The sequence below is a fragment of the Eubalaena glacialis genome, chromosome 1 (assembly GCF_028564815.1).
Source record: "Eubalaena glacialis isolate mEubGla1 chromosome 1, mEubGla1.1.hap2.+ XY, whole genome shotgun sequence".
Taxonomy (NCBI): Eukaryota; Metazoa; Chordata; class Mammalia; order Artiodactyla; family Balaenidae; genus Eubalaena; species Eubalaena glacialis.
In genome coordinates, this window is record NC_083716.1 from 90,138,473 (window position 1) to 90,162,984 (window position 24,512).

Here is a 24,512-nt window from a genome sequence, read left to right on the forward strand (position 1 = left end):
TCAAAACTCATCAGTTGTTAGCTAGCCCTCAAATTTCCTAATTCCTATTGAAGGCGATGTTATATTAATCACCCCAGAATGGTGATGTCGCATCTGGGAAACAAAGTGGAATTGTAATTAACAAGAAGCGAGTCCACAGGAATCTTCAAATGAGTGAGTTTTCTCTCTAGACTGGAACCCCCCAGAGGCAGAGGCCAAGTCTTATTTATCGTGTATCTTCAGCATCCAGCAGTCAGTGGGTCTGACACTGAGTTTTCTTCATCCTTAGCATCTGACTCCCAGATGATCAGAATATAAGCACATGCTGGGAGTTTAAACAACCGCAATAAACAAAAACCCACTTCTAAAAGTCTCCTAAATCCGATCTTCTACCCCTTTCAGGTGTCACATGAGGGTCTCTGCTGCCACACTGAGAGCCCTTGAGCCAGTACAGAAAGAGGACTCAGCCCTCAGGCTCTGCCCAGAGCAGGAAAGAGCGCCAATGCATAGAGAGGTTTTGGGGTTGGAAGGGTGAGAGTAAAAGACTTCGATTCATCAATGATCCAGGAATTTCAGTTCTCAGAACGCTTTATCCTCATACCTTTGGCATCAATTTTCTCTTTTTAGGGGCAAAATTATTTAAGTTAGTATGACCTCTCCAGAGTCCAAGTTTGCCATGAAAGAGGTTCATTCATTGAAATGGGTGGGGAGGTGAATTCCTTACAGGTGGAGAGGAAGCAAACGCAATTGAACAGAGTGTCATACGATGGGAAGGTTTCTGCCATCGCTGGGAATAACATTTAGAAGATCTGACGTCAGGAATCACAGGCCTGCTCAAGTGAGTGGCTGGAAGGCGTGTGTGGACAGGGAGGGGGGCGGAGGGAGCCAACTCTCCAAAGAGTCCAGCTGCATCTCCCGCTTGGGCACGTTGCTCACGCCGCCCGCTGAGGGGCAGGGACAGGCTCCCTCTGCACCCCGTGTGCTCCCCACTCATTTGGAGCATGGCAGCCACTGGAGGAGACCGGAGGTGCCCGGGTCCCCTACCGACTGGGTTTGAGATTCACCCAAGTGGGGCACGGAGGGAAACCCTTTGGACTTCACTGAACTTGACCCTGCAAGGGCGCCCCCCTCTGCTTCTCATATTCCTCTCTCATCTCACTTTCTCCCCTCCTCTTTCCCGTGCACTCCTCCAAACAAAGTACTCGCCAGAAGTCACAGTGGTGCCATGTAGGGGTCTGGGTGCCCCCCCTCCCCGCCCTGGGGATTAGTTCCACCCTGAACTACAGCTGCAGAGAATAGGACTTGTGATGGTTAATTTTATGCGTCAACTTGACTGGGCCATGGCGTGCCTAGATGTTTGGTTATGCATTATTCTGGGTGTGTCTGTGAGGGTGTTTCTGGATGAGATGAGCCTCTGAAAAGGTAGACTGAGTACAGCAGATGGCCTTCCCCATTGTGCGTGGGCCCCATCTCATCAGGTGAAGGTCCAAAAAGAACAAAAAGGCAAAGGAAGGGAGAATGTGCCCTCTCTGCCTGACTGCTGAGCTGGGACTTTGGTCCTTTTCTGCTCTTGGGCTGGGACTTACTGGTTCTCCTTGTTCTTAGGCTCTTGGGCTTAGACTGGAACTACACCACTGGCTCTAGCTTGTGGATAGCAGGGCTTCTCAGCCTCTATAACCAGGTGAGCAATTCCGACTACTAAGTCTCTTCATATACAGATTTAGCCTATGGGTGCTGTTTCTCTGGGGAACCCTGACTATGACAGGACTGATGTAGAATCAGGGAAGAAAAGAACAGAAAAAACAAAGACCAGGGTCTCGCAGCTGCTGACCAAGTTTATACTGTGCCGGCCTCACAGGTCTCTCTCTCTCTCTCTCTCTCTCTCCCGTTTGCTGTTTTGAATTCCAGCCTTTCTTCTTTGGATGAGACATCCTCTGTCATGTCCGAAAGTGCAGTTTAAACTGCAATGCGTTATATAGGTTTACGAAGTCTGTCCCCATACCCTGTCAACAGGGGTCCCTGTCGCCTACCTGGTCAATGCCCGTCACTGTGTAGGCATGACCCCTAATGAGACCAAAAGGTGTCCGGGCTTCAGATTCTGCAGCATTTCTGATCTAAAACAGGAAAGGAGCAGTATCTACGTCAAACTTTCCCCAGCCGGCCAGACACAGCTCCGTGTCTGGCCCAGTTCCTCCAGCCCCGTCAGGTGAGGGCCCTGTGAGTGGGCATATAAAATGGGTACACGGGAACCCCCCTAAGTGGTTAGCAGTGACATACAGCAATTCCCGGCCTCTTCCCAGGGTGGAGGTCCCTCATTCTCTGCTTGGACTTCACCGAAGAGTTTACATTCTTGCCCCCAAACAGAAAAACTTGACCTTTCCCACCATGTAGCAATGGCAAGGAACAGACACCAAAGAGGCAGTAAGAAGCATATAACCATATGACATGCAATTCTATGTCACAAACTTGAAAAAGTAGAGGAAATTTACTAGCAAAGGATAAATTCCCCAGGTTAATCCAAGAGGAAGTTGAAAAGTTGAATAGGCTTCAAAAAATAGATGAGGTAAAATTACATGCGTGTATTTGTATGCATAAAGAAATTAGAAAAAATGCTGTTCTGTTTCTATCCACGGATATATTTTTTCACGATCTATGAAGGGAAAGAGACAAGTTTCAGGAAAGTGTGTAGTAAGATTCCATTCAGTAAACACCGCCCCCGAGTCTGTGCATATACGCGCGTGCCTGTTGCACGAGCGAGGACAGAGGCGTGATGGGTACCCGACAGGCGTCCCGGCGTGGACGGGGGAGGGAGACAGAGTTTTGCCCTGTCCATCATCTCAGGATTCTTCCACCTGATACAGCAAGGGCGTCTTACCTCTGCAACTCGAAAACCATTAAACACAAACGTTTGTTTTAATTAAAATAAATAAGCATTGCCCCCGCCCCCCTGCAAGGTATGCCTCTTCCGTGGGCAGCCCGGCATCTGAGCCTAGAACAGTGCCTGGGATGCGGCCAGCCAGAGACTTACGTCAATGGAGCAGCCCACCAGAGAGCCCCTCTTCAAGGCCTTGTCTAGAATCTCATAGAAGTTCCCGGGAGCCTCCTTGGTTGTAAAGGTCTCTGCCACGCCCCCGGTGAAGTCCTCCATGGCCTCGATGGCGCTGCCCTCTTCAGAGCCTCGAAGCTCCCGTTCAGCCTGTGAGGGAGGCAAGACAGCCTGGCAACGGCTGCAGGGAACAAGGACCGCCACCAGGTGGCGCCCCTCAGCCAGAGTTTTTCTACCTTTTCTAACCAAGAACCACCTCCCGGGGCTCGCCCCGGCTGGGGATGTGGAAGAAGGTGGAAAGCAGGGATGGGGTTTACTTGGAGCTCTGAGGAAACCAGAGATGCTGAGAACTCTGTGAGAGAGGCAGTGGGTGTGGTGGTAAGGAGACAGGCGGGGACCTGGGACCCTTGGCTGGGACCTGGGACCCTTGGCTGCAAGGCTGCCGTGCTGGCACCTGGACACACCTCTCCTTGAGCAACAAAATACAAAGAAACTGTATGGGGCTAAAAATAACCACGTGCATGCGCAGTTGAGACAAATTCTGGACAAACGAGACCAAGAGAAATACCCAACTGCCACTTTTGAAGAGCCGCGAGCAAAAGCAGGGTACTGCGCACGCCCCCTGCACGCAACACCACCTAAGGGGTGGGCAAAACACCTAAGCCACCCCTCCGGCCCGACCCCTGGACGCACCCCGTATAAGGAACAAGCTCCCGCCCCATCCCCCAGGGAAAAGCAAGCAAGGGGGCATGTTGCTTGATCTCGCTCCCCCCCTGCTGCAGCAGGGCCCCCCTAAAGCCTTGCCTGACTTTCCTGTCTGGCCTCTGATCAATTTCTATTGATTAAGGAGGCCAAGAACCCTGGTCCCCAACAGACTGCAGGTCCAAGTGCCAGTTCCCCCACTTACCAGCTGAGGGATGCTGGACCAACTCACTCAGCGCTTCAGTTTCCTAATTTTCGAAATGGGGTTGCACTCTTCCTCCTCGGGCTGCTGTGAGGTTTAAATGAGCCTCCTTCTCTCCCCTCACGTGGAATGGGGCCTGAGCATGAAGCTGTTAGTTGTATGAGACCGAGAGGGAGATGGAGGCGTTTCTCTTGCTTTCTGGACCCATGTAGTCCCAGCCGCTTTTCTCTCTTCATCTCTTTGATTAATGCGGTTGTACATTAACATCTTACATCGGTGTGGTGCATTTGTTACAGGGACTGAACCAGTACGTCATTGTTATTAAAGTTCATACCACATTCACATCTCCTTAGTTTTCACCTAACGTGCTTTTTCTGTTGGAAGATCCCATGCGGGATCCCACATCATCACACTTAGTCAAGTCTCCTTGGGTCCTCTGGCCCGTGACAGTTGCTCAGGCTGTCCTTGTTTTTGATGACCTGGGCAGTTTTGAGGCACTGCCAGTGTTCTGTAGAACGTTCCTCAGTTGGGATCTGTCTGCTGGTTTTCTCGTGCGTAGACTGGGGTGACAGGTTTGGGGGAAGAAGACCACTGGGGTGAAGTACCGTTCTCATCACGTCGTATCAAGCATACATCATGTCTTCATGACTTGTCACTGTTGATGTCGCCTTGATCATGGGCTGAGGTCTCCTGTCTGTCATGTTTCTCCTCTGTGAACTTACTCTCCCCCCACCCCCCATTACTGTCCTCTTCGGAAGGACTTAGGAGTGGGGGTCATGCTCCACCTTCTTGAGGGCAGAGAGTCTACATAAATTCCCCGGAATTCTTCTATGTGGCAGATTTGTCTCTTCTCCCCCATTTATTTACTCAATGATTTATTTACATCAGTATGGACTCATGAATATTAATTTTATACTTTGATTTATAATCCAATACCATTTTACTTATTTTGTTGCTCTAATTTTTCCAGCTTTGGCTACTTTCGGCTCCTTCAGTTGGCTCCTGTGTCCCTTTGACATAACTCCATCAGTGTGTGTGTGTGTGTGTGTATGTTTAAAGCATACACACACATTCACTTCCTGACACTGCAAGATACTCTAGGCTCCTCTTCTGTATTTCTTGCCCCAGTTCTACAATCAGCCTTATCTCCAAGGAGCCCTGGTTCCTTTGATTGGAGAATGGTGTTAGAAACCAAGACATGAGAAGTAGGAGTGCTTGTTGCTATGGGATTGTCGTTGCTTCTAGGCCCTCTCAGCTGATAAACAAGGAAATAATACCTGTGTACTAACCCATGAGTGACGCATATACTCATCAATGTGTAACCATCTCTATTCAACTAAACCTGAGTTCATACTGATGTCCCCAACTCTGACCCACTACCACTTATATCATTCTAGCCTCCTCCACCAGGCTTCTTTGTAACCTCTCACTCCAACAATGAGAAACCTGGCTTCCACCATCTGCCACCCATTTACTTAATTGTTCAATTCAGTAGATATGTATAATGGTATCAGAATTGTTGTCCTGTACCCCATGAGAAACAACTTTACCAGCTAGTGTACAGTGCTTGTGTACAATCTTTCTGTCGTTCTTTCTTTCTTTTTTTTTTGCCACACGGCATGTGGGATCTTAGTTCCCCGACCAGGGATGGAACCCTCGCCCCCTGTATTAGGAAGCACAGAGTCTTAACTACTGGACCACCAGGGAAGTCCCAATCTCTCTGGCTTTCAATCTCACAGACTGCACTCATTTCCAGAGTTACTTAGGTCAGCGCCTTTCTCGCCTACACCTTCAATGAGTTTGTTTCATACATTTGTAATACTATTAGATTGTTTTGTCACAGGCTGCTTTTCATACTGGGGTTCCTTTATCCTCCTAGATGATTTTTAAGTTCATATATATTAAGGTTCACTCTTTGTGCTGTAAAGTTCTGTGGGTCTGATAAATGCATGGTGTCATATATTCACCATTACAGTATCATACAGAATAGTTTCATTGCCCTAAAAAAAACCTCTGTGCTCTACATATTCATCTTTCCTTCCCTCCTTCCTTCCCCCCAAAGCCCCAACAACCACTGATCTTTTTTTTTTTTTTATGTCTGAAACACTCCTTTATTCCAGTTATTCTTCTTATTGCCTTGTTCCAACTACAAGTAAGCTTTCCTCTAGCCAGATTCTCCTTTTTTTTTTTAACATCTTTATTGGAGTATAATTGCTTTACAATGGTGTGTTAGTTTCTGCTGTATAACAAAGTGAGTCAGCTATACGTATACATATATCCCCATATCCCCTCCCTCTTGCATCTCCCTCCCACCCTCCCTATCCCACCCCTCTAGGTGGTCACAAAGCACCGAGCTGATCTCCTGTGCTATGCGGCTGCTTCCCACTAGCTATCTATTTTACATTTGGTAGTGTATATATGTCTGTGCCACTCTGTCACTTCGTCCCAGCTTACCATTCCCCCTCCCCGTGTCCTCAAATCCATTCTCTACATCTGCGTCTTTATTCCTGTCCTGCCCCTAGGTTCATCACAACCTTTTTTTTTTTTTTTAGATTCCATATATATGTGTTAGCATACGGTATTTGTTTTTCTCTTTCTGACTTACTTCACTCTGTATGACAGACTCTAGGTCCATCCACCTCACTACAAATAACTCAATTTCATTTCTTTTTATGGCTGAGTAATATTCCATTGTATATATGCGCCACATCTTCTTTATCCATTCATCTGTCGATGGACACTAAGGTTGCTTCCATGTTCTGGCTATTGTAAATAGTGCTGCAATGGACATTGTGGTACATGACTCTTTTTGAATTATGGTTTTCTCAGGGTATATGCCCAGTAGTGGGATTGCTGGGTTGTATGGTAGTTCTATTTTTAGTTTATTGAGGAACTGCCATACTGTTCTCCATAGTGGCTGTATCAATTCACATTCCCACCAACAGTGCAAGAGGGTTCCCTTTTCTCTACACCGTCTCCAGCATTTATTGTTTGTAGATTTTTTGATGATGGCCATTCTGACCGGTATGAGGTCAGTATAGTTATTTTCACAATGTTGATTCTTCCAATCCAAGAACGTGGTATATCTCTCCATCTGTTTGAATCATCTTTAATTTCTTTCATCAGTGTCTTACAGTTTTCTGCATACAGGTCTTTTGTCTCCTTAGGTAGGTTTATTCCTAGGTATTTTATTCTTTTTGTTGCAGTGGTAAATGGGAGTGTTTCCTTAATTTCTCTTTCAGATTTTTCATGATTAGTGTATAGGAATGCAAGAGATTTCTGTGCATTAATTTGTATCCTGCTACTTTACCAGATTCATTGATTAGCTCTCGTAGTTTTCTGGTAACATCTTTAGGATTCTCTATGTATAGTATCATGTCATCTGCAAACAATGACAGTTTTACGTCTTCTTTTGCGATTTGGATTCATTTTATTTCTTTTTCTTCTCTGATTGCTGTGGCTAAAATTTCCGAAACTATGTTGAATAATAGTGGTGAGAGTGGGCAACCTTGTCTTGTTCCTGATCTTAGTGGAAACGGTTTCAGTTTTTCACCATTGAGAACGATGTTGGCTGTGGGTTTGTCATATATGGCCTTTATTATCTTGAGGTAAGTCCCCTCTATGCCTACTTTCTGGAGGGTTTTTATCATAAATGGATGTTGAATTTTGTCAAAAGCTTTTTCTGCATCTACTGAGATGACCATATGGTTTTTCTCCTTCAATTTGTTAATATGGTGTATCACATTGATTTGCGTATATTGAAGAATCCTTGCATTCCTGGGATAAACCCCACTTGATCATGGTGTATGATCCTTTTAATGTGCTGTTGGATTCTGTTTGCTAGTATTTTGTTGAGGATTTTTGCATCTATGATCATCAGTGATATTGGCCTGTAGTTTTCTTTTTTTGTGACATTTTGTCTGGTTTTGGTATCAGGGTGATGGTGGACTCATAGAATGAGTTTGGGAGTGTTCCTCCCTCTGCTATATTTTGGAAGAGTTTGAGAAGGATAGGTGATAGCTCTTCCCTAAATGTTTGATAGAATTCACCTGTGAAGCCATCTGGTCCTGGGCTTTTGTTTGCTGGAAGTTGTTTAATCACAGTTTCAATTTCAGTGCTTGTGATTGGTCTGTTTCTATTACCACTGATCTTTTTACCATCTCCATAGGTTTGCCTTTTCAAGAATGTCATATTGTTGGAATTATCTAGTATGCAGCCTTTTCAGATTGGCTTCTTTCATTCAGCAATATGCATTTAACATTCATCCATATCTTTTCATGCTTGACAGCTCATTTTTTTTAATCACTGAAGAATATTCCATTGCCTGAATGTACCACAGTTTGTTTATCCATTCATCTTGAAGCACATCTAGTTTGCTTCCAGTTTCTGGATCTCACTTATCAAAGAGTATGATTGCTGGATCTTTTGGTAAGATGATGTTTAGTTTTGTAAGGAACTGCCAAATTGTCTTCCGAAATGGCTGACCTTGCATCCTCACCGGCAATGCATGAGAGTTCCTCTTACTCCACAGCCCTGTCAGCAGTTGGTATTGTAGGTACATAGTGATATTTCATCGTTGTTTTAATTTGCAATTTCCTAATGACAAATGTTGTTGAGCATCTTTCCATATGCTTATTTGCATCTGTACATCTATTTTGGTGAGGTGTCCTCCCAACCACTTTTGGCCTCTTTTAATGACAAAAAAACCCAAAGATTTTCTTTTTAGGAAACCTATTCTTTACTCTCCTTTCTGAGGCAGAGGGCTTACTCTTCATATCCCATTGAGTGCCAGTGGCTGGAGTTCCTGGCCCAAGCCTTTTGCACAGCTGCAGGGAGAGGATTGCCCTGTGCTGGGCTCACCGAGAATAAAGCTGCCCCCTGCCCAGCTGGCGTTGGAGAGGATCCCCCCAGCCAGGCGCCTGGATGGGAGGACTCAATGAGAGCCAATACTAGGTTCCCCGCTGTGCCTGTAAGCAGTGCCCCTTTGCTCACCTCAAGCCTGTCTGGTGGCACTGAGGGTGTTTGCACAGACCTGGGTGGGGCTGGGGTGAGGCGGCCACCTCTGGTTCTTCTTTGATGGCTTTAATGCTGTCCTGATGACTTCAAGGACTGACCTAACTCCAGTTTGCCTTCACATTTTTTTGCCACTTGTAAGCCTGACCTGGAGGTAGAAGCACGACCATCCTTCCTGGTTCCTGTCTCTGAGGACAGGATTCCCCATGGCTTGAAGATCTAGGCCCGAAAGGGACTCCTGGGGTAGCTCTGCTGTCATCTGAGCACAGAAGTCAGGCTGCTGTGGCCTCTCACTGACAAGCTGGTGGCTGGAAGTCGAGCGTGCCGGAGGGAACTGAGGCCGTCAGCCAAGTGATTAAAAATGGTCATCTCCATTCTGCTTATGAGGTTCCTGGGCTAGTCAAGTCCATGGGGACAGAAAGTAGAAGGGTGGCTGCCAGGGGCAGGGGAGGGGGAATGAGGAGTTAGTGTGTAATGGATGCAGAGTTTCAGTTTTGCAAAATGAAGCCGTTCTGGAGCTGGCTGGTGGTGACGGCTACACAGCGATGTGAATGTGTTTATGCCACTGAACTCGACCCTAAAAAAGTTTAAAATGGTAAAAATTACCACAGTTTTTTAAAGAGTAAAAGAAGGAATATTCTGAAGGGGGAAAAACTAATGCCTTGATACCCACGTGGTTAATAACCCAGGTGTTTGAGCTTCGACTGCTTGACGGGAAGTCCGGAGAACCAAGTTTCATCAACACAGCCAGAATCTCCCACTGCTTACCCTCCCCGCTCCTCCACAGGCCAGACTCGTGAGCCAGGGAAAGAAAGGGGACACGTGTCACCACGATGCTCGAGGATGGGCACACCTACGCCATGACAGGAAGACTATTCTGGCTGCTCCTTTTCTACCACCAACCCTGACCGAGCCCAAGCTAGATGGGCCCCGGTGAGCCACACCGGTACACCCAGACCCTCTGTCTCACTCTCTGAGGATGCTCCAGGCAAAGGCCTGGGCTGTGGAGCCGGGGCTTCCTGGGCCTGGGCCTGCGGGCGAGCTGGGAGCATTCACTTAGCGTAGGCTTTCTCCAGCAAGGTCTCCAGAACTCGCTGCGGTCGGCGGAGTGCAGAAAGACCAAGCGGTCCCTGAAGGTGGGCAGCCGGTCATCGATCACCACGTCCAGCCACTGGCTGGGCTGCCAGAACTATAGCCGGGGTGGAGGCGGAAACTGAGCGGGGAGGCCCTCGGGAGGCCCACCCCCCCTGCAAGTGCTGACAGCTTTCCTCCCCTCAACTGGACCACGCTGCCCTGCTGTCGAGGAAAAACCACTCCTGGGTTCCATGGGGGAGGAGCCACCTGGACCTGGAGCTGAGCTGGCCCACCAGTGACACGGGCTGAAGGCTCGGTGTCCCCACGAAAGGCTGGGGCAAGCAGGACGGGTCCTCCGTGGACCCTCCACGGCCCTGCATCAGCTCTTCTCTCACAGGGGTGGGCGGGGTGGACGGGGTGGGCTTGGTCTGCCCACAGCTGGGCCTCCACTCCTCCCTGCACGCAGTTTCACGTTCGGACCCAGGTGTTCCCTCCTCACCTGCAGCTGGGGCCTCTAAGACACAGAGAGAGGCTGTAGTGGGACAGGTGGACGCTTGTGCCAGGTGCGACACGTGAGGGGCGCGTGTGTGTGCACATATGTGCCTGCACGTGTGTTCTCTTTTTTTTTTATTTTAATTTTCTATTGGAGTATAGCCGATTAACAATGTTATGATAGTTTCAAGTGCACAGCAAAGCGACCCAGCCATACATATGCATGTATCCATTCTCCCCCAGATCCCCTCCCATCCAGGCTGCCACGTAACATCGAGCCGAGTTCCCCGCTGCACGAGTGTCCTTACGCTCTCACACGCATGTGCTTGTGTGTTCGTGCACTGCGTGCAAGTGCTCGCGTGCCTCCGTGCGTGCACGCGTGTGCGTGTTCCTTGTCGTCCAGTCGGCCGGGAGACAGATCTAAGGGAAGAAGACAGAGACAGAGAGGGTCGGCCGTGGCCCCAGTGCCATTTATTTGCAGCGCTGCTGGGCGTCCCGAGCATCCTCGGGGCCGGTGACTCGTAGTGGGCCAGCCCTCTCCTGGCAGAGTTGTGTGCATTTAAGGAATATCCCCCTCTGGGCCCTGGTGAGGGGCCTGAGCGCTATGTGTGGGGGCACCGTGTGGGCACACTGCCACCGGCCCCAGCTGGGCTCCCCCTGGGGCTTCATCCTCCCAACCCGTGTCACCCCAGGCTTCCTTGGGGGCAGAGGCACTGTGGAGCAGTGCGCTTGCTGGCCGGGCTGGGCCTCGGGCTCCCTGGGGCAGGGGCCAGGGTTGGGGGCGCTCAGGGCCGGCTTTCCAAGGGAGCGCTGGCTCAGAGGGCATTGCCGGTGGCAGAGAGAGGGCCCCATCAGCCCGGGGGGCAGGACTGTGGGTGAGGACAGGAGAGGAGAGGGAGGAGGGGCTCACTTCCAGTGCCCCTCTCCCTATGGGGGAGATGACAGTATTGTCACCAGACATCAGCAGGTGACTGACAGGCACCCAGCAGGGCCAGGCCCTACCTCCTGAGAAGCAGCGAAAGGGATGGAATCAGAACTCAGATGGCGGCTGCGGAGACGGAAGGGCTGGGCTGGCCCAGAGGAGAAGGGGCGGTGCATATTCCCTGAAAGGGTTCATGGCAGAACGCCTGCAAGGCTCTCCTAACGCTTCGGGGGTTATTCCTTGACGAAGTGCAGTTTGGTCTAGGGGCGCTTCCTTCCAGGGCTCCCACGCAGCTGGAGAGGCCCATGGCATCACACTGGGCCCCTAAGAGGTCAGTCCGCTGGCCAGGGTTCCCCCTTACCTGGAAGTGGAATATCCCTGCGTAACCTGGGCCGAAGCTTTGGTCCTGGGGGACGACTCTAGCCAGTGCTTTTTCATTAAGCGTAAGAGATCACGGCAGCTAACAGCCAGCGGTCGCCTGCAGAATGAAAGCCAGAAATCAGTTTTCGCCACCAATTCACAAGAAACAGGAAAACTCAAGGCCAGAAAGGGATGTGGGGCGTTCCAGATGTGACCACATCTTTTCTGCATTTAAAAGAGTGGACAGAATCAGAATAGCAGCAAATACCTCTTTCCTCCCTTCTGCTTCCCTTCCTGACTCTTCTCCTGCCCAGTTTGTCGTAAACAACTGTCACTGTCTTGGCAATTGTTACAGGATATGCTTGCTTGGATTTCAGACATACTTGCACATCGGCGCTGTGAGGTTCCAGAGCCATCCCTTCCGGGGGCCGAGGCTGCAGACGGTAGCATCAGCAGGACTGGGTAGCAGGCGCAGCATAGCTGTAGCTCAGGAGCACCTGCGGCCTTTGGGGGGTCTCAGAGATAGCGCCCTGCAGTGCCTGGGGTGGGCGTTTCTGGGACCGATGCCTCCCCCCAACCTAGACTCAGTTTAATTATAGATAATGGTAGCTCTGTGGGTATTTGCTTTCAATTATCTTGCATTTTCAAGATCTGTTGACTGATCTACTGATTTCCCCAACTACATCTTCATGTTAACACACATGTAGAGGAAAACTCCAAAGCGAAATCAAACATGAGACGATATTTGGTCCATGTTGTGCCAGACTCCTGCGGCCTCCATCCGCCTGTCTAGAGAATGGAGCCAGCACTCCTCTGTGCCTAGCCATGTTTCGATGCTGCCTATGAAACACGCGTGAGCAGAGGTCTAGAAGGATCCAGTTAAGTGGCAGGGCAGGACCTCCACGTTTATCCCACATCTGTTTGTTTTCTGTAGATAACGCCACGGTCAATGGAACTCGAGACCCCAGCACACTCTGCTGGGCCTCCTGAGAGCGCACGTTCCTGGGAAGCGCCGTGTACGCTGGACTCGGGCCTTGTCAAATGACCCCTCCTGGATGTCGTCCACAGGCAAGAGACTCACAGAGGGCCTCGTGTCAGGAAAGCTGCTTCGGAGGCCCTCCGCTTCTGGCTTTCCCTAGGGTGTCGCCAGCGGGGCGCCTACCACCGGTTCCTAACGCATTAGCTGGTCTGTGGCAGCCGGGAGCCTGGCTTTGGGGAGGTGCAGAGGGGAAGGGACAGAGGCTGGAGGCTCTCAGCACCCTTTGTTCTGCAGAGTTGGCCATGTACCCTCCAGGTGACCATCCCTGCTTTCAGCTCTCAGTGGCCAGGGCGGGCCTGAGAGTCTATTCAGTCGAATTGCTCTGAGCTTTTGAAGGGGGAGGTTCAGAAGTCAAAGTTATTTACACAATTGAAACAAAGGGAAAAACGAGATTGCTTTATCTCTGTTGGGTGGGTACCGATGGGTGGGATCATCCACATTAGCACCGTGCTCAGGTCAGGAGACGGCACCCCTGCAGGTCAGTTTGTTGGACGGCTGGGTGGAAGGTTGCGCGCAGGGGGCGCTAACGGGCGGGGGGCTGGCAACGGTGCGGTCCTATTCTGCTTCTTTTTTTGGGCTGCAGGGCCATTTGATGGTGACCCTTCATAAGGTACACGTATACTATGAACAGTATTGGATGTAATGGAAGTGTTACAAAATGATATTTGTAATCAACCACCAACCAACCATACACGTTTACACCAATGTGACAAACCAAAACTGTGAAAAATAAAGGCACCCGTTCCATGATTTTCTATTGAAGATCAATGTAGGGGCGTAGGGGGAGGGCAGGCAGAGGAAGAGGCGGGTGGAGAAACGAGAAGGGAGACGTGGGAGCAGGGGCAGGGAGACCCTCCTAGGGGCTGCACCTCGGTAAATGAATGCCGATCTGAATGCGATCTTTTTGAGAGGTCAGAGTTACATCTAGAACATATAATTCCACCGTCTAGCTCTCTGTGGTCTATCTATGATCCACCATCTCTGTCTTTCAGCTGTCATCCCTCTAGCTTTGTGGCTTCCGGGTTCTGTGTGAGGGGAGCTTGGTCACTCAACATGGAGGTTCCAGCACGGCCCACTTTAACCATTAGACCATAGTGGTGGTAGCTCGGCTGTAAGTGAGTTTGCTCCACTGGTATGTTTTTTAGGTTTCTCTCTTTCTCTTTTTATATTTTTTACATAGAGAGAATAAAGGTAAACCCAGCCCAATTTTGGACTAAATCCTGAAATGTGAGGCCCAGTTTAACTGGCTTGGGGACACTCTCAAGTCAATTGCAGGAAGGAGACTGGATTGCTTCGGCGGCGAGTGGGACTTCCCCAAAGTATGAGCCCCCCGAGAGGCAGGGTGGCATCATGGTTAAGAGCCAGTTCGGATCCTGACTCTGCCATCACTACTGTGATTTTGGATAGTCACTTAGCTTCCCTCAGATTTGGTTTCTCTTCTGTAAAATTGGAAGGGTGGTTGGGAAGATGAAATGAGGCAACGTGCACTTAGGAGAATGCCTGGCAGGCGCTGAGTTCCTATATGTGAGTGTTAGCTTTGGTCACGGCGCAGGAGAGCCAGGCCAGGGCACTGGGAATCTCTGTTCTCTGTAGACTCCTGGGCTATGAGCCTGGACCAGAGGGGAATCCACCCGCCGGAGGAACGATGATGCAGGGGGCTTGGAGTCCCTGGGTACCATTCAGCTGGGGCCAGACCAGGAGACCAGGAAGGAAGGAGGGGGAGGGAGGTGGCAGAGGGTGGTCACATTGATGTTGTCCCAACTCTTGTGCCCCTGGGTTCTCAGGGACCCGGTGCTACTCCTGCTGGCCCCCATGGGATGGTCTGTCCAACCCCATCTCTCCACGCTCCATCCCCTCACACTTACCAAGCTCCCCCCTGGCAGATGTCTGTCCTGGTGGCCCCTCCAAGAAAGAATTCTGGGTGTTTCACTATTTCCTGGAAGAAGGAAAGCATCATTAAAGTGAGGCCCGCTGCGTGGAGGGCCGGCGTGATGGAGCAGGCCCAGGGGCTCTCTCCTTACTCGGAGCAGTGGGCGATTTTCCTATATTTGATTTTTCCCAAGAAGGGACAAGAAGAGGTGAGAGACTGCCGTGACCCTATTCCTCGCAGACCTGGGTTTGTCCCTGGTTGGTCACACCCCTGGGGAGAGGTCCTGTCTTCTGAGCAGCACCCCCATGCACCCTCTGGCCAGATAGACTCCCGACCCTCCTGGCTGCACAGAGGACCACGCACTGAGGCTTCACATCGCCGCTCAGGCCCTGGGCTAGGAGCCGGGGCCGCAGGCTTGAATGCCAGCTCCACACTTATGAGCTTTGTGCCCTCTGTGGGCTTCAAATTCCTCCTCTTAGAGTGAAGTAATACCCACACCACAGCCCTGGGATTAAGCACAAATTCCCCCTCACCCACCTCCAGCTTCTTTCTTTTTTTAACTACACATTTAGGTGAAAATTTTTATATATCTATAGATTATGTGCACATATCGCTCATATAATTTTATCACAGTGCGTTATATATTTTATTATATATTACACACAATAATATAAGTGTATGTAATATAATTATATATATAAAACATGGAGAGATATGTATAAAACATTAACAAAAGGTTTTTGAGAGCATTTATATAAAATTCATATCTTCTTTCCATTTTTTGAGGCATCAGGCTCCATTCCTGGTGTGGACTACAGTTAAGGAACAAGAGAGAGAAAGTTCCTGCAGAGTGACTGGGGCCAGACCCCTGAACAGATGTACAAGCTGGGGAGGGACAAAGCACCAGGACAGAGTGACGGCAGGGGATGGGCTGCTTCAGAGGCAGCGGGCAGTTGAGAGGCATCATGTGACCGTCCAGGGAGGGGAATCAGCAAATCAGGGGATGTGGATGAAAGTTCTGCACACAGCGGATGCCCCATTATTTATTTATTTATTTTTGGCTGCGTTGGGTCATCGTTGCTGCGCGTGGGCTTTCTCTGGTTGCGGCGAGCGGGGGCTACTCTTGGTTGCGGTGCGCGGGCTTATCATTGCGGTGGCTTCTCTTGTTGTGGATCACGGGCTCTAGGTGCTCGGGCTTCAGTAATTGTGGCACGCGGGCTCCGTAGTTGTGGCTCGTGGGCTCTAGAGCTCAGGCTCAGTAGTTGTGGCGCACGGGCTTAGTTGCTCCGCGGCATGTGGGATCTTCCCGGGCCAGGGCTCGAACCCGTGTCCCCTGCATTGGCAGGCAGATTCTTAACCACTGCACCACCAGGGAAGTCCCCCATCATTTTAACTGGGTCCAAATGCAGTTAGGTGAGTGAGGGACTTTTCCCACCTATTTCCAGAAATGAGGGCTGGAGACAGCCACTCGCCACCAGGTCTGGGTGGACGCCTGGGGAAGAGCTTTGTCCTTAACTGCTTTCCACAAGCTTCCCAGGACCCTGCTTCTCCTCTGGTCTGTGTCTTAAAGGGCCAGAAGAGGGTGGTGATTTCTTTGAAGGAAGGAGGAATTCCCAGGCTAAAGTGTAGAATGATGGGGCTCTCTTTGCAGCCTCCAGGATGTGCCAGCCCAGGGGTTTATTAGTTTAAAAAATATCCCAGGGACTTCCCTGGTGGTCCAGTGGTTAAGAATCCGCCTTCCAACGCAGGGGACATGGGTTCGATCCCTGGTCGGGGAACTAAGATTCCACACGCCGCGGAGCAGCTAAGCTCACGCACTCCAACTACTGTGCCCTCACGCCTCAACTAGAGAGAAGTCTGCGTGCTGCAAAGAAGATCCCGCGTGCCGCAACTAAGACCTGACACAGCCAAATCAATTTAAAAAATAAAAATATCCCAGCAAACTCAGCCAGGAGAATTTCTGAAGAGCACTGTGCCATTGATGTAGGACAAACCCAGGCCTGGCAGAGAGCTGGCTGACGTCCTGAACACCAGCCCTAGAATTCCTGCCTCTTTCCAGGTAATCTGGGGAGTCTTGGCATCATATGACAGCAGGAAGGGCAGCTGCAGGTGAGGAGCAGCTCCTTTGTGCCCGTGCCCTGCCTCGCCCGTGAGGATTCCCCCGCCCCCATGTTCTCTCTCTCTCCCTGACCTCAGTGCCCAAGGACGTTTGCATGTGGGAAGGCGCAAACCAGGGAAGTGAGAGTGGTCCCAGCAGCAGCCCTCCCCGATCGGCGGGTCAGGCCGGCCATCGGACTTCTCCAGGCTGTGTTCTTATCTGTCACGTGAGACACAGACCCCACCCTCCTCCAGAGGGGACATTTTGGCGGGTGGTAGAATCTGTATTGGAGCCCCTGCCCGCAAGGGCACCCCAGGAGTCCCCAGAGCCCTGTTGCACGGCCCCGAGGCCCTCCCAAGGGAGTTGCTCCAGGGCCTGCATGAGCAGCCGCGCGTGTAGAATGGAGTCTGAAGGTTGGCAGACCGCTGCCCAGCCCCGGGCCAGATGCTGGGCCCCCTGGCACACGATGGGCTGTGGGCGTGAAGGCCCCTCCTCCCCTCCCTGCTGTCCGCCCCGGCCCGACTTCTGCGGCCTCGCCCGCCTCACCAGCTCCGCCAAATGCACCTGCAGGTGCCCCGCCTCCCAGCTCTTGTCTTGCAACTGGTTGTTTTTGTCCAGGAGAATTTTATCAAATTGCATCAAACTGTGCATTGAGGGAGAAAAATACAAAAAAGAGAAAACTCAGAAATTCTCATCAAGCCAATGCCAATCAGCCATCAGGTATAGGCTGGTGAGATTGTCACGTGTGACGGATGCCTCTGTCTGTCCAGCGCTGCCGTGCGTCGGTGCAGCCCTGTGCCGGTCACAGGGTTCTGTGCGTGCGTGTGTGAAGGGGCGCTGTGTGGGAGTGTTGGACGCCCATGTGCCACGTGGCACGTGTGCTGACAGGTGTGGGTGCCTCCTCTGCTGAATGTGTGACGTGTGTAGGCATGTGGAGTGCGTGAGCCCACGCGTGTGCCCCGTGTGCGCTCCCGTGCGTGGCGCTTATGCCTGGGACTCCTGCATATGCGTGTGGGCCCCAGAGGTGTGTTTGTTCGTGAGAAATGCTGTCTGGGGGCTTGAGGACGAGGGTTACCTGAAACCACCGTCCTGTGAAGGGAGGATCAGAGGGGTCTCCATAGACCTGAGGTGACCCCAGACGGTGGCTTGGGGACCCAGGGAGGGAGGCCGGCCTGGGCACCAGCAGGTGGTTTCCCTAGAGGACTTGGGACCAAGTGTCCAGGAACATTTGCTTTCAGGGCCTGTACGGTTCACCTTGTACCTCATTAGGGGCTCAGCCAAACACACAGACTTTTCTCTATTAAGTCCTTAATTTAAAAAGGGAAAAGCCGCATTTCTAACAAGGTTGGAGAGGCTGGGCCCTATGATCACGGCTGTGCGCGGATCCCGGCCGTGTGCCCAGGGCAGTCGAGGCAGAAGGGGGCACGGGGTGGGAGAATGGGGACCTGGAGCGCAATGGCCTCTGGGGGGAGGGCAGCCCCAAAGGGAGCGCCACTGTGCAGGGAGGTCTCCGCCACATGCCGTAATGCACGCAGGCTGCCAGGGGCCGTCAGCCCAGGCTCGAGGGGGGACCAGGGCCTTCAGGAGGCCAAGGAGTCAGGAGGGAATTGTATGTAAGCAGGCAGATGGGAGCAGGCAGATGGGGAGTCGGGGGGCAAAGGGAAGCCGAGGCGCTTGTGAGTTGAGGGGCTCGGGCTACAGGCGCAGAAGGCAGGCCCTCGGCTGCACTGCGCCCTGCCTGTGTCCCCATCAGGCCGGGAGACGCCCCCCCAGATCCACAGCCCTCCCCGCGAGGCCTGGGGCGGGCTCACCCCTGGACGACCTCCCCTTCTTACCCCAACCCCAGGCCCAGGTTCCCCCTCGGAGCCTCCTTGCCCTGGGTCCCGGGGGGACGAGGTGCCTCTCCGGCACCCCCGGACGTCCCATGACTTTCCTGGCTCTGGTTGCTCTCGTGCACCAGTCCCCGGCCCCCAGGCAGAGCTGTGTTTGCCAAGAAGGTGGTGCTGGCAGAGCTCCCGCCCCACATTCCCTCTGGATGGCCGGGCAGTCGCTGCTGGGACACGCAGCACGTCAGGGCTGAGGAGACAGGCAGACACAGCGCCCGAGCCACGGAGGCTCCCAGAGGGACGCCGCGACTCTTCCCGCGGCCCTGCTGCCCTGGCTGACCCCATCCCGGGGACCCCGGGCTCCGTCCTGCCAGAGCAACCTCAATCCCCTCCCAGGTCCTTGCTTCTGACGTCATAGACGCGTGTAAGACGGGACACAAAGCCCCTGCCCTCCCTGAGTAGGAGACACGCAGAGTGTGTTTCTGGGAATGAAGACAGAGGGGGTGAACCCAGCCGCAGACCAAGCAAAGGGCAGAACGGATTCTGAAAGTGAATGCAGGAAGGACAGCTGCCCAGTTATGATACATCAAAGCGGAGCGTGGAGGGGCCCGAGGTGTCAGGCCTTTGGGTGCGAGCCTCGCCCATCATTCAGGGCGGCACTGAGCAGACATCAGTGTTAAGGTGAGCACCTCCCAGAGCTGCGGTCTGGGGCACTGGGATCCCTTGGGGGTCCCGGGGGCCCTCGTTCCAGGAGGGGACAAAGACGGTCTCCAGCCTGGCCTGTGTACATCACGCTCTTACCGTGGAGCAATTTCAACTTTGGCAAAGAGAAGGCAAGCTGTAGGCGGCAGAATGACACCTGAAGCCAGGGGATGACCACGTAGGCTGGAGGGTGGGCGCCCTCCTGGACGGGGGTGATGACGTTGGGTTCCAGGCACACTCGATGCTCCGGAGCAGTGCCTGGGGGGGTGCCCAGCTCTGTCATGTGCTGCCTGTGCGCGTCACCCATCAGGCTCTAGCTTCTCCTTCGGTAGAACGGGGATAATGATAATACCCGGATGTTAGGACTGTGTGGGATTAAATGAGACAATCCTGGAACAGTCAGTGTTGGCCGGGCATCGTAACTGCTGGCTGATATCATTGTTTAGAAGGTGACAGAAGGTGCTGGAAGCTGAGAGTGCAGTGGGGTATGGGATGAATGAGGTCCTGCCTCTCAGAAGACTTGGGCGCCGAGGAGGGACACAGGCAGGTCATTACATTAAAACGGCATGAGTGCTGAAATAGGATGGCCGACAGTTCTTCAGGGGGCCAAGAAGGCTCGGTGGGCGAGGCCCTTGAGCAAGAGCCCGAATTCCCCAAGCAGAGAAGGGCCTCCCAGATCGACAGCGTGTTCCGATGGGAGGGTCCGGCCTCGGGGAGGGGCGGCGGATGCAGGGCAGCCTGGGGACAGGGGCTGTGTGGGAGCCCGGGCCTCACTCCTGGCTAATGCTGAGCCCACTGAGGGCGCTGAGCAGGGGATGGCAAGGCCCCTGGTGGCAGTAGGGGTGGCCTGACGAGCTACGGCTGGAAGTAGGGAGACCACTTAGAAGGAAAGGAAGTGACTGGAATTTCTCAGAAGAAAGGCTGAGCCATTCCGTGGTAGCCTTGTCAGACTTAGGAAAATACTGGACAACCAGAAGCGACTTACACCTGAACCAGGGCAGCATGGCCTATAGATGTACACGCACACACACACACACACACAGTCTACAACGGGAAATAGCAATAAAAAGAGCTAACCACTGCGTGGGACTTCTCTGGTGTCCAGTGGGTAAGACTCTGCACTCGGGGAACTAGATCCCGCATGCGTGCCGCAACTAAGGAGCCCGCGTGCTGCAACGAATATCCCGTGCGCCGCGACTAAGATCCGGCACGGCCAAAATAAATAAATAGATTAATTAATTAATTAATTTTAAAAAAAGAGCTTACCACTGTGCAAATAACAGCTTATGTGTGCTTTGGGCCCCGCCCTGAAGAGGCCGGAGGTTTTCGTGTTTGTTTGTTTAAAGTAGACATGTTGTATATTTAAAATATCGACATTATTTGAATGTAGGGAGATGGTGAGGTCGATGTGGTGCTCGTGGTGAGATGAGATTCAGAGCTGATGCTGATGATGCAGTAATAGCAACCGCAATCAGAACAACAGCCGTCACTTAAGCAACTTCTGTGTGCCAGACGTCGGGCCTACGTTGGTCGTTATTGTTCCCACCTTACAGGTGGGAAGACTGAGGCCTGGGACCACGGTCAGGGGTCACGTTAGCAGCAGGGTGGCACCAGCACTCAGGGTCTCCCCTTTAGGGCCGGCACCCTTAGCCTTGCCCACAGCATCCTGTCCCCACAGGAGCCGCGCCCAGACCAGCACCCTCCCTGGCGGAAGGAGAGCCAGCCGGCGCCCGGTCAGAGGTCGAGCCCTGACTAATCCAGCACGGCCAATATTGATTCCTGGTCCCAGGCACCAGCTGGTGCCACGTGGGACCATCACCTCCAGACTGCTGGTGGCAGGGGATCTGCGGGGACACAGATGGTGGCTGCCCTCCAGGAAGGGAGATGGTTTGGGGAGAGAATCCCTGCTTCACACGCCTTCTGTCCATCGCACAGGGCCTGAGCGCTCGCTGAGTGAGCTTCTGTCCCCTCCGAGCATCCTAGGCTCTGGCCAGAAGCCCCTGAGCACCTCGGGCGCATTGTCTCAGCGTTAGCGCAAGGGAATTGCAGGGAACCACCTCCCACCTGTTTCTGCGTGTTTGCCCTTGGGCTCTGGTGGGACGTGTCACCTGACACTTCCGGATAAAGCTTTGACTTCCACTCACCAGCTACGGACAAGACCCTCTCCGATCCTGAGTCCCGGGCCTCGGCGGGGAATCGTCGAGGCCAGACCCTGGCCACCACCCAGAGCAGCCAGTTGCCCCCCGAGCATCATTCCTACCTTCAAACCGCATCCTTTCTAGGGGACCCAGGAGATGTGCCTAAGTCCAGTTTGTGCATAGCCCAGGCCTCCCAGCCCATCCTTTCCTTGATGCCCCCTCCTGGGCTGCTGAGCTGCACACCCCCTGTCTGTTGCCCGCCCACCCTGGCAGCACTCACCCCGGCCTTTTCCACACGAAGGGGATCTGGGGCCTCTCACTGTAGAAGACAGAGGATCTGTTGGCTGGGAAGTCTGCACCCTCAAACAGGACGCCCCTCTGCAGACACGCCCGCCTGAGCTCCTCGAAGCTCTGGCCTGAGGAGTGGGTGATGCGGGCATCCTTGGGGGCGGGCGGCTCCCGAGGCCCTGGGGCCCGGTAGAGGAAAGGCGTAGCTGTCCTCGGGCCAGCGGACTCGGGGTCTGTGATGGATGGGGAGAGGTGAGATGCAGGTGCCAGTCAAAAGGAGCCAGTGCGGCAGCACTGGGCTAAGTGGACCTTGGCCTCCGCCTGCTTTCCTGGGGACCTCCCTGTTAGACGGAAACGGGGCGCACCCTGATGGCAAACTCTCACAGAGCCCTCTGCCCTCCCAGGGGATCCTGTAGCGCAGCAGGAGCTCTGAGGCTGAGCCGGGTTTGGGCGGAGACAGCGCTCTCTGCTTAGTGCACGGGGGAGACCCCGGTGGGAGAGAGAGGGTGGTTTTATGGCAAAAGACCGCAAGATACCAAACTGGTCAAGGAGGTGGCAGGCAGCGCGGGCTTTGCTGTGGGGAGAGGGCACGGGGTGATCTTCAATCACCTCTTAAATCAGAGAGTCGCAGAGTTCTGTAGCTGGCAGAGAGCTTAGTGAATCACAATAGTCCATGTTGCACGGACAGCTTTCTCACAGTCTCCCATTTTGATTTAGAGCAGGGTTGGCAAACTTTGTCTGGAAAGAACCAGATAGTAAATCTTTCCGGCCTCGTGGGACATGTGGTCTGTGTGGCAGCTACTCAGCTTTGGGTTGTAGAGCAAAAACAGCCACGATGCTGTGTGAACCAAACAGCGAGGCTGCGCCCCATCCAACTCTACTTACAAAAGCAGAAGGGCTGGATTTCATCCAGCCGGAGCTGGGTGGCTCTGACCCCCGACATGGGTGCACTCACAGGGGACGTCCACCCCTCCTCCAGGGCAAGGAGGCCTCTGTCTCCATCTTTCCTGGCAGCTGGTCTTGGAAAACAGTTGCAAAAACAGACATCTATTAATGAAATTCCTTGCCCTGCCAAACTCTACAAATAGGCTGTCACGATGGAGAAGAAATGATGTTCTGGGGCAGCAGTTTAATAAAAATCTGAGCCGCCGCGTGAAGCCCCGAGGCTTCTAAGGGCTTCACCGTGGAGTCAAGGGGTCTGGAGTTAATAGGTGTGGTTAGAAGCCCGTGGCATGAGTTTTCACATGACCCCCAATTCCCAGGAACGTTCACTTGGCTCCACACACTTTCTGTTGAGAGAATCCTGCATATGGTCTACAGGGATGTACAGACACTGAAGTTGGGGGCATCTGGGTTGGACTCCCAGATTTGCCTGGGGTGACCTTGGGCAGGGCCTCTTTGCCCCGGTTCCTCTGGGACTCGGATGACGGGCAACTGTGAGGGCTGCGAGGGGCGGCTGGGAACAAAGCAGCCGGCAGGGTCCACGGGCCGGGTCAGGAGCTGCAGGTGCCCCCTTCCCTGTCCTGTCTATCCCCTGCCCTGCCCTAGACACCGGATCTCAGAGCCCCCTTCCTGAGCCTCTTTTGCCGCCTCTAGTAAAGGCTTCTTATGTTTCTTTGACCACACCATAAAGGATTCTGGAATAATTCTCTGCCAGAGACAGTGGAGCTGCTGGCGTCTTGTAAGACAGCTCTGTTTCCAGGTGATTAAGGAGAACAGCCCGGGAGACAGGTGCAGCAGCATGAGGGCCATCCATTTCTGTGACGCCTTGGTCAGGGAAATGATCACCAGCTCAGATTTTTCAGAATTTCCCCTTCAAACGACCCCGAGACTGGGGGAAAGGACCTTGAAGTGAAATTCAACACAATCTCAATGTCGTAAGGGGTTTCCGGGATGCTGGACCCTCTCCAGGCTCCAGGGATGCATGTCCGTATACCGTGCCCCTACCTCTCCAGGAAAGGGGTCCTGTCCTGCCATGCTGGTCTCTCCTGTGGACCGGATGAACCCATGTTTATTTAAAGCCCATCTTAGTTACTAGGTAATCAGAGACTGCACTGTCATTTGTGACTAAAGCAAAAACACCTGCGAGCGGGAAATACACTAAAAGGGCTTAGAGATGCCTTAGTCTCCTGGAGGTCATCCCACACCCCTGCTCTCCAGGACATCACCCCAGCGCAGGGGGCCAGGCCTGCCGCCAGGACCCTGCCCCAGCACGCCCGCTCGCCGGCCCCTGCAAGGGTCTGCGGGGAGGGTCCGCAGGAAGGAGTGCTGTTGTTGGTCACCTGTCCACACCCCCCACCCGTGCCCGGGCCACATGTCGGGTGCAGGCACTCAGCAGAGCTTACTGGCTGGACTTAGGGCTGCATCCCAGCACCTTTGAGCCCGCCCCCAGCTCAGCCGGGTGGGTCGGCGCTGGCTGCCCATTTGCTGTGGGAACTTGGAAAGCAGACACCGTACCTGAGCCTCTCAGGTGAATCTTCCAAACCTTTGCTTCTTCTCTGGATGGAATATTTAGAGGATCTTGAGCCATGCGTTCTGGAGGCCCAGCGGGATCTCAGCCTCCTGTGTGCAGCTCCGGCACACACGCAGGGAAGCGCTCTGCCCGCCCGGAGGGCAAGGCCCGTGGGTTTGCTCACAAACACGACAGGACGGTGCACATTGCTTGTCACAAGGCCTGCCCACTTGTCACCAGCCTAGAGGCATGCGTGGCATTGAGCCCTGTGGTGCCCATGGGGACCACTCATCACTTTAGCTGCATTCT

The 24,512-nt window shown here is 53.0% G+C and overlaps 1 protein-coding gene across 1 annotated transcript in view; it reads right to left on the reverse strand.

The window, feature by feature from the left end:
• CAPN9 (calpain 9) overlaps nucleotides 1-22,694 on the reverse strand; it is a 51,207-nt gene extending 28,513 nt beyond the window's left edge. Inside the window, 11 exon segments of the mRNA XM_061190460.1 lie at nucleotides 2,010-2,093; nucleotides 3,008-3,147; nucleotides 3,150-3,175; nucleotides 9,999-10,026; nucleotides 10,029-10,131; nucleotides 11,792-11,882; nucleotides 11,884-11,916; nucleotides 14,704-14,765; nucleotides 21,740-21,984; nucleotides 22,293-22,325; nucleotides 22,637-22,694. Of these exon segments, the coding sequence (XP_061046443.1) occupies nucleotides 2,010-2,093; nucleotides 3,008-3,147; nucleotides 3,150-3,175; nucleotides 9,999-10,026; nucleotides 10,029-10,131; nucleotides 11,792-11,882; nucleotides 11,884-11,916; nucleotides 14,704-14,765; nucleotides 21,740-21,984; nucleotides 22,293-22,325; nucleotides 22,637-22,694 (903 nt within the window).
• Nucleotides 22,695-24,512: the final 1,818 nt, after the last annotated feature.